Source organism: Onthophagus taurus, chromosome 7 (genome assembly GCF_036711975.1).
Source record: "Onthophagus taurus isolate NC chromosome 7, IU_Otau_3.0, whole genome shotgun sequence".
NCBI classification, from domain to species: Eukaryota; Metazoa; Arthropoda; class Insecta; order Coleoptera; family Scarabaeidae; genus Onthophagus; species Onthophagus taurus.
In genome coordinates, this window is record NC_091972.1 from 26,323,970 (window position 1) to 26,333,642 (window position 9,673).

The 9,673-nt window shown below is 36.2% G+C and overlaps 2 protein-coding genes across 2 annotated transcripts; one reads left to right on the forward strand and one right to left on the reverse strand.

The window, feature by feature from the left end:
• Positions 1 to 379: 379 nt before the first annotated feature.
• Positions 380 to 4,285, forward strand: LOC139430739 (uncharacterized). Its single transcript, XM_071197966.1, has 2 exons — positions 380 to 962; positions 1,027 to 4,285. Exons 1-2 carry the CDS (start codon positions 407 to 409, stop codon positions 4,197 to 4,199), a joined length of 3,729 nt encoding a protein of 1,242 aa, XP_071054067.1. The 5' UTR covers positions 380 to 406; the 3' UTR covers positions 4,200 to 4,285.
• Positions 4,286 to 7,746: 3,461 nt separating this feature from the next.
• Positions 7,747 to 9,314, reverse strand: LOC139430637 (uncharacterized). The gene is made up of 3 exons (XM_071197828.1): positions 9,189 to 9,314; positions 8,039 to 9,129; positions 7,747 to 7,984 (listed from the first exon to the last, which is right to left on the reverse strand). Exon 2 carries the CDS (start codon positions 9,127 to 9,129, stop codon positions 8,137 to 8,139), a length of 993 nt encoding a protein of 330 aa, XP_071053929.1. The 5' UTR covers positions 9,189 to 9,314; the 3' UTR covers positions 7,747 to 7,984; positions 8,039 to 8,136.
• Positions 9,315 to 9,673: the final 359 nt, after the last annotated feature.

Here is a 9,673-nt window from a genome sequence, read left to right on the forward strand (position 1 = left end):
ATTGTACACAAAGGTATACGGTTTTGGGACATGTAGGTATACAAATAAGTGAGTCATTATCTACCTGCGGGATATTTTTTAAAATTTATTGTGTAAAGGTATACGGAGCTTTAAAATATGCGAGGAGGTTCTTGAATCGGGAAATTTTTTGGGGGGATACGTTCGAGGAGGAGGTCAATTAACTTAATACTAGTAAGTGAGTCATGATCTACCTGCGAGATATTTTTTTAATTTATTATGCAGAGGTAGACGGAGTTATAAATATACATGTATACAAACGCACTCGATGCATCCTCCTCCTCCCCAATAAGTTTCAGGAGCGGTGAGGGTTTATAAACGCTTGCGAAATGTGGTATTGACGTAGTTCTTTCATAACAAGTAGAAGTGTACAACATTAAATTGTAAAATGGTCGTGTGTGAGGATTGTGGAAAAAGTTTTACTCGAGTTGACAATTTAAAAAGACATCAACGATTATCTTGTATTGGCAAGAGAATCAAGCTTGACGCACCGCAAATTCCAAAAGCAGTAAAATGTGAGGCTTGCGATGATTATGTAAATAGACAATGTTACTCTGCACATTTACGAAGCAACGCACACAAGCGTAACGCTTTTGTTATAATCGATGACGGAGTGGAGAGAATAGCTGGAGCATTCGGTGACAAAATTGTCAGTTATCGAATAAGTGAAGAAGGTTTTTTTGTGGATTTGGATGAATTTTCTCATAGAATTCGAGAAAAAATACTAAATCTAATACAAAGCGCAATCGATATTCATCGAAATGTAAAATTAAATATGGAATGTTTTGGTTTGTATTTTTTACAATCAAAGGAAGACTGTGAAATAAAATCATTCAATACGAAAAATAAGGTAGTATCATTAGCGTCGGATCTGTATAAAATATATAAGGAATTTATTGATGAAATTTCATCAAAAATGTCAGAATTCCAGGAACGAGATTCAGGTAAGCGTAATGTGACATAATATACCTATATATTAAAAAATAAATGTTTCAATATTTTATTTAGGATGGACTTTAATGCAAATTCTCTATATGGAGTTAAATTTAAACAAATATAATCCTATCAGAGCATCTAATTACATCGATCTACCATCGCAAATAAAAGCAAAGCGTGCTGTGATAAATATACAAAACGCGGATGATGCATGTTTTGCATGGGCTGTAACATCCGCACTACATGAACCGAACGGTTTACCACAGAGGACATCTTCGTATCCGAATTACCTAGACTGCGGCTTAGACTATTCAAATATTGTTTTTCCAGTTAAATTACGAGATATACCTGTATTTGAAAAGCAGAACAAACTATCTATTAATGTATATGGAATAAATGAGTATTTTAAAGACGGTGTTATGAATTATGACATAATTACAATGTATATATGTCGACAAAAAGAAGAAAGACATATAAATTTATTATTGGTTACAAATGATTCCGGGAATAGTCACTATTGTTGGATAAAAAATCTGTCTCGATTACTATCATCGCAAGCATCGCAGAATGGTCATGAAAAGTATATTTGCGACGGATGCTTGGTATTCTTTACGTCAGAAAATAAACTTATCCGTCATCAAAGTGACGATTGCAGCAAGGTAAGGGCAATTTTACCAACAACAAATTTGAAAATAAATAAATATGGAAATGAAGAAAAGGAAAATATACTACAGTTCGAAAATTTTGAACGACAATTAAAAATACCGTTCGTGGTGTATGCAGATTTTGAAGCATTACAGAAACCGATCGCCGATGCGGAAGCAACAGAACTTAACGATGATAATTCATACTCCGTCAAATGTTTCAAACACGAACCTTATGCATTTGCATATTATATAAAATGTTCATATGACGAATCATTGTCGAAGTTTGAAATATATCGCGGATGTAATGCTGCTCAAATTTTCATGAGCAAGTTGGAACATGACGTTCTGAATATATACAAAAATTATTTAAGCCAACCAAAAGAAATGCTCCCATTACCACCTATTGATAGATTAATACATGAGATGCAGGATATCTGTCACATTTGTTCGCACAAAATAAAAGAAGGTAATAAAGTGTGCGATCATGATCACCTAACTGGGTTGTATAGAGGACCCGCACATGCTGTATGTAACATCAATTATCAATTACCAAAGTTCATACCGATATTCTTTCACAATCTTTCGAACTACGATTGTCATATGTTTGTGAAAGATATGGCATTAAAAGAAGAAGACGTGGACGTTATAGCACAGAATAAAGAAAAGTATATATCATTTTCGAAAAAAATTATCGTAGGAGAAAACATTGACAGCAAGGGAAAGCTAAGGCGGGTTCATATGAAATTGAGATTTGTGGATTCATTTAGGTTTATGGCTTTATCGCTAGAGAAGTTGGGTTCATTTTTGGAAGACAACCAATGCGTTCAAATCAGAAAATATTGTAGGAACGAAGAACAGTTTCGACTTATACGTCAGAAAGGAGTTTTTCCGTACTCCTTTGTGGATTCATTCGAAAAGCTGAATCTTACCGCTCTGCCAGATCGAAGTAGTTTTTACAATACTTTATGCGACGATAGTATAACCGAAGAAAATTATTGTCGTGCACAAACGGTGTGGAACTTATTTAACTGTCGCACTTTAGGCGAATATAGCGACATTTATTTAACGTCTGACGTTTTACTTTTGGCGGACGTATTTGAGAATTTCCGAACCATCTCGATGAAGTATTACTCTTTAGATCCATGTCATTACTTCACAGCGCCGGGCTTCGGTTGGGATGCATTATTACGAATGACAGGGGTAAAATTAGAATTATTAACGGACATAGACATGTTACACTTCTTTAAAAATGGTATTCGCGGTGGATTAAGTATGTGCACTAAACGCAGTGCGAAGGCTAACAATAAATTAATGATGGAATTTGATGAAACCAAAGACCCATCTTATATTTTGTATCTCGACGCTACGAATTTGTATGGACACGCAATGAGACGAAAATTACCGACGGGTGGATTTCGATGGCTATCAGATGAAGAGATTCAAAAGTTAGATATTTACAATACGGAAGACGATTCCGAAAAGGGTTACGTGTTCGAGGTAGATTTAGAGTATCCGGAAGCAATACATGATGAACACAACGATTTGCCATTTTGTCCAGAACGGATTGTACCCCCAGGTTCAAAAAATGCAAAGTTAATAGCAAATTTGGAAAATAAAACAAAATACATCATTCATTACGTGAATCTAAAGCAGTGTATCAAGTTCGGATTGAAACTAACGAAGATTTACAGAGTATTAGAATTTAAACAATCCAACTGGATGCGGAGCTACATCGATTTCAATTCCGATAAACGTGCGAAAGCTAAGAATGAATTTGAAAAAAATCATTACAAAGCAATGAATAACATCGTATACGGTAAGACAATGGAAAATGTGGAAAAGCGAGTGGATATAAGACTAGTTACCCACTGGGAATGTCGTCATAAGAAACCGGGCGTGGAAGCCCTAATAGCTAAACCAAATTTTAAATCTTCGAAAATATTTTGCGATAATTTGATAGCCGTTCAATTGAACGTCGCGGAAGTTCGTTATTGCAAACCGCTGTATGTGGGTTTCAGTATATTAGAGCTTTCGAAAACCGTAATGTACAGCTTCTTCTATGATTACTTAAAAGTTAAATATGGAAATAACATAACACTTTTATACACCGATACTGATTCCCTAATCCTAGAAATTACTACTCCCAATGTATATGAGGATATAAAAGAAAATATTGAATTTTTTGACACGTCCAATTATCCGTTAGAGAATATACACAATATACCTCGCGGTCGATCTGTGTTGGGAAGAATGAAAGATGAATATCCAAACAGGTGCATAACGTCATTTGTTGGAACACGAGCTAAGGCGTACTGCATCACCTTGTTGAATGATAATGTAAAAAAGGCTAAAGGAGTAAAGAAATATGTTATAGATAAACATTTAAGCGTGACCGATTATAAACGTGTGGTTGAATGTGGCGGATCGGTTCATAAAAAAATGTACATTTTTAAGTCAGAATTTCATACTATGTATACCGAATTAAAGAATAAAATTGCTCTTTCATCGTGCGATGATAAACGATACATATTACCGAACGGATGTAATACTTTGGCGTGGGGTCATTGGTTGATAAAAAGATTGAATGCGAATAAATGAATTTAATTTAAAAAAAATTGTAAAGAATAATAATAATAATGTATTTGTAATGTTCGATTGTTAATAAAGTCTTGTAAACTTTTAAATAGGTCTTTATACGTTTTAAAGAACGTTAGTTTTTGAGATCCAAGAATTATGAGACGGACCTAATCCTAACCATTTCACAAACACTTGATTTCCTTTTCGCCGTAGCACTTTTTCCACCAAGTAGACGTCAGGATATTTAACTTTTTGTAATTCCTCTCGATAAAAACCACCCATAATTTTTTCATTGGATGCATCTTTGAGCAGATATGTTGTTGGGAAAGTATTACGAACAGAATGTATTGTAAACACTTCGTTAGACCAATTGGGAGTATAGTTTTTGGTGAAGGCGTGTCGATGCTTGCTCACTCTGACGTGATCACCGACATTAAATTTTTTGGTATAAGGATCGACAATTTTTATGTAATTATATACAGTTTTTAACAGTGTCGATGCGTTTCTGTTATTTACCTCGCTAGGTTTCATTCCTATCGTCCTGTGAACTTGGTTGTTATAATCCAGAATTAATTTGGGAAGCAATTCCAACCAACGATAGTTACCTTGCATACTAAATTCTTTCCACATTTTTTCTTTTATTGTTCTATTAAACCGTTCAACAATAGAACTCTTTAAATTGGAAAATGAACTGTAGTGATTGATGTGATATCGTGACATGAGCTTTTTAAAATCCTCATTGTAAAATTCTTTTCCGTTATCCGTTTGCAGATTCTTCGGTATGTTTTTTCGCTTTTCCGATAGAATTGTTTCCATAGCTCGCGTAACTTCTTTGCCAGTTTTGTTTTTTAGTGGTACAGCCCAGCCATACTTTGAGAAAGCATTAATAACTGTTAGAATATATTTAAAATTACCATTTGCTTTTGAATAAGGTATCATCTCCACTAAATCAGCTTGAAATAAGTCCGTTAAACCTTTTATAATAACACGTCTGCGTTTATACTTTTTCCTCGCGGACGCGTGCAACTCGTTTACGACGGACCTTTTAATATCGCTCATTTTCTGGATATTTCAATGAGCAGTTCTACCATAAATGGTTTCTTGAGTAAAGTGGTCTTCGTTGTGGGTTTGCAAACTATTTTATCTCCAAAGAAGAGAACATTTAACTTTTTATTTGGATCGAAGATACTCCCGTTAATAATCATTTCAACGTCTCCTTCAAATCGGTATTTCACTATTTCACCAATATATAAAAAGTTTATATATTTACTTACGTAACCTAAATTTTGAATAATGTAATAATTATCCGTTGTATCCGTAGTTCCATCTCCGCTAAACGTAAGTATAGTTGGTTGTTTGAAATATCGTTGTAAGTTTTCACGTTTATTAAAATGAGCAGCAATGTTGTGTCCGTGTACGTGTTTACCAAACTTATCGATCGTCATACTAGACGAATGTTTTCCGAACTTGCTTAAACTCATCTGCTCTAGTTCACAAACGTCGGTGTTTTAAAACAAAAAATGTGAGAGTCGTATATTTATGATAATATTTTAACGTATAATCTCGGCCTCTGTTAGCTCCGATATTATTGATGATATTTCATTGACATGTGCAGAATGACCTGCAGTTTGCGAGGCCATCAACAAACGCAGTCTGTCGACAAGTTCGTTGGGATCGTCCCAATACTCGTATTCGATAAGAGCCCCAGGAACGACTTGTTTTTGTAATGCACCACCGACTTTTTTCTTCGGATTCGGCCAGTATTTAGCCCAATGCACCTTGGGTTTGTTACCTTCAACGATAGGCTTGATAATATTCTGAAATTTCCCACTGTCGTCCTCAGTAGTCATACCTGCCTCTGGAATGTAATTAATGTACGGAGCATTTGAACGTAGTAAGATATCTTTGTAGTTGCGCATGTCCTGAATTGTAAATTTGCCCGGTTCGTTTTTAAATAGTAAATCATATAAACCAACGGTTCCTGTATATTTGAAGTTTCCAACGTGAATATCCTGATCCTCAAAGTGAACAGGACTGACTCCAATGTAGAAACCTTCGGGAGTTTCGCGAACACCGTATAAACGATCATAATCATCTTTTAAATCAGTTGTTAAACCAACAATATACGTTCTGGGCAAAGGATGAAACTGACTCAAAGCGGCTTGTACCTCTGGAGACTCCAATCTTTAAGTCGTTCTATTCGATTATGTGCGTCCGAAATAAGAGCTCCGGTATCCTCGCTAGAATCGAGGAGTTCTTCTTCTTCGCCCGGCGGAACTTCATATACTTCTTCTTCTGCATGAGCTAATGGACCAAGAGGAGAAGACGTGGGAGAAGATACCAACCTTTTTTCAGGAGTCGATGTAGCAAATTTTCGTCGTTGTTCTTTTAATGGAACTTTCGGTTTTCGAATAAAATATTCGGTCTCGGTTTTAGCTGGTACGTCAGAAATATCCGGCGAGTAGCGTTGTATCTTAGATATCAATTTTTCTTCTTTTGGAGATAAACTTCGTTTTGGAATGGATAGTAAAGGCGCAGTGTCAAGTTTTGCGACAATATCCTGTAAGGGCCTTGCGATGGGTGCATATGCGGTTTCCGACCGAATCCTTGACTCCTCTAAGTCTTCTTTTAAAGAACGAATTTTGTCTCTCACGACTTCTCGTGCCGCGATAAGTTCTGCAGCTATCGTCTTGTTCATTGTATGATGTATGTGAAGTTACTACGAACTGTACAGCTGAAGTCGTTAGTTTTAAACTTCAATGAATTTATCAAAACCCTTACGGTAACGTCCCTTAGATACACTACAATCTAAATCAATAACTAGGATGCCGTGTCTATTCTCCCAACAAGCATCGCTAATTTCCTTTAGCCGATGAAACTCCATATCGCTCATTATGTGATCTTCAAATACGTGTTTTAAATTTGTTAAGTCTTGTTTAAATAACACCAAAAAGTTACAATTATCGCGAACTAATTGTTTTGGAATTGCACTATAACTTTGACAAATTAGAAAACAATCAATGTTTTTATGTCGACCATACGAAAAAAATTCCTTAATGACATTTTGACCTGTACAGGAAACATCGTCAAATACGACTACCGAATATTCTTTCGCATCTTCCGGTCGAATGAACTCGTCTATATTAGAAAATTCATAGTAACCGCAATCTTTTATAGGTTCAATTAAACGTCTTAAAAAATCGTACTTATTTTGGTATAACGAATTAGAGCATAAGTACAAGTTTAGGAAGCGCAACCCATTACGTGCAACTAAAAGCGATAACATAGCATTTGTTTTTCCGACACCTGAGGGTCCTACAATTAAACCTCGCTTACATTTTCCACCAAATAAATTGCTGTGTCTTGTAAAGTGTTCTTCGACCGAACCATTACTAAAATTTACTATAGGCAGTGTTAGAAGTTGCGGTAAACATTTTAATTTCTCGTCGATCATGATTCTCGTACTAAATGAATTGGATAAGACTGAATGAAAATATAGCAAAAGAAACTATATATACATATATTTAAGAATAATAATAATAATAATAATAATAATAATAATAATAAGTATAATACCTTAACCATTTAACCTAACATAACCTAACCTAACCTAACCTAAGGAAGAGGAGGAAAAATGGTTACCACTCCTCCTCCTCTTCCTGCTCATCCCGCACTTCATACGGGGGCGGAGGCGCTGCAGGTGTCGGTGTCGGAGGTTCTATCCCAGTCGAACAATGGTGTATGTGCATGTTTTGAACATGCACCTGCCCTCTCACCACTGCCGACTCTGAGACAATACTGTTTACCTAAGAAGATTATGAAATTAAAAACGTGCAAAAAAGATTATAGATATAGCCTACCAGCTGAAACAGGGTATCTACTTTGACCTCCAATGACGCAACTCTTCGCTCCAACGTGAGCACCCTCCCGAAGTTGTTGCTACCGGACATCTTTTTAGCTAGGAAGGGAAGTTATTAGTATGTAAAGAAGACAAAATGAATTCTGCTTTTTTCATTTCAACGGTTAATGTTGCAACGGTGATGTCGAGTGACGTTGTTAAAGAGTGGTTAGAACTCGACGCCAGCCCTTCCCTAAACTGTGCAAGTTCTCTCAAAGAGGTCTGCAATTGAAGTACCTTTGCATGAAGGTCTTTATAAAAATTTTGATACAAAATATTAATTTCGGTCAAAATCTCCTCTTTGGTTGTTTCTACTGCTGCACACATTGCATTTGAAAAAAGGCTGGCAGGTACATCGGAAATGACTGAAGTAGCGGGAATTGTGTCCACCCTTAAGATTTGTACTTTCGGGCTTAATGAGGGAACTTCTATGGTAGGAATGTTTATGTTAGTAGGGGGAGTGGGAATCGACGAAGCTTTAGAAGAAGAAGCCTTAGAAGAAGAAGCCTTAGAAACAAAAGCTGCATTAATAGCTTTAAGGTATGTCCGGTTTTCGGTGCAGTGTTGGGATACCGCCATTAAAGAAAGAGAGTCGTTGGACTCATCGCCGCTAGCCATTTCCGAGTGTGTCACTTCAACCTTTGACAGAGTCGCAGGTTCAACTGACACACGCTTGTGTTTGGTACTTCGCGAACGAGCACGGGTCTCCCGTCGAAGCTCTCTATACTTATCTGGCGGTAACCACACACCTGCACCCTTCTTCCGGTGTTCACGGTTCCCCGACTTTCGACGAAGTGAAAGTGAAAGGTGTTTCACATTCTTATCGTCGACTTTCGAGGAACCTGCGATGTTTGGAAGCGCCGTAGTTTGCTGCACATTAGATTCAACGTTTGGATCCATCGGCTGCTCATTAGGCTGCACGTTTGGATCCAGAGCCTTCTCAACAGTCGACATGTTCAACAGGTTTATGTCAAAACTGTTTAACAGAAAGGATTCCTGGCTGGCGAAACCCGGAGCAGTTAAATCAATTTGACTAAAACCGTCTTGAGACATCTTGATAAGAAAAGAAAATTAATTAATTTTATTTTAATAAAAAAAACATGTATACTTACATCGCTTGATGAAAAATACAGTTGCACGTTAAAATCTAACTGCAGAGGGTGCTTGTCAACAAAGTGCTGAATGATAGGATATGAATGATAAAACGTTCGAAAAAATAAAGTTATGCTTACCAATAAAAGTTAACTTGAAAAAATAGAAGGAGCTATAGGAATGAAAAACACAAGATTAAAAACAATATATGTCAAGAAAGGAGACTATACTTACCAGAAAAAAGTTGCTGAAATTACGATGTTAAAAACTGATCGGTCTAATCGAACTGATCAGCAGTAAGCTCCTGTAGGAATTGGGAAAAAAATATCAATTTAACATAACAAACAAATAAACAAGTTGTACTCACAAAAACAAAGTAGAACGAGCTGTCATGATGAAATAAAGCAAGAATATATTATATAAACATGGAAGTAGAAAAGGTTACTTACCAAATAAAACACAGCAAAAAAAGAGAAAGCTGAATGAGCAAGGATGTCTAGGAGTG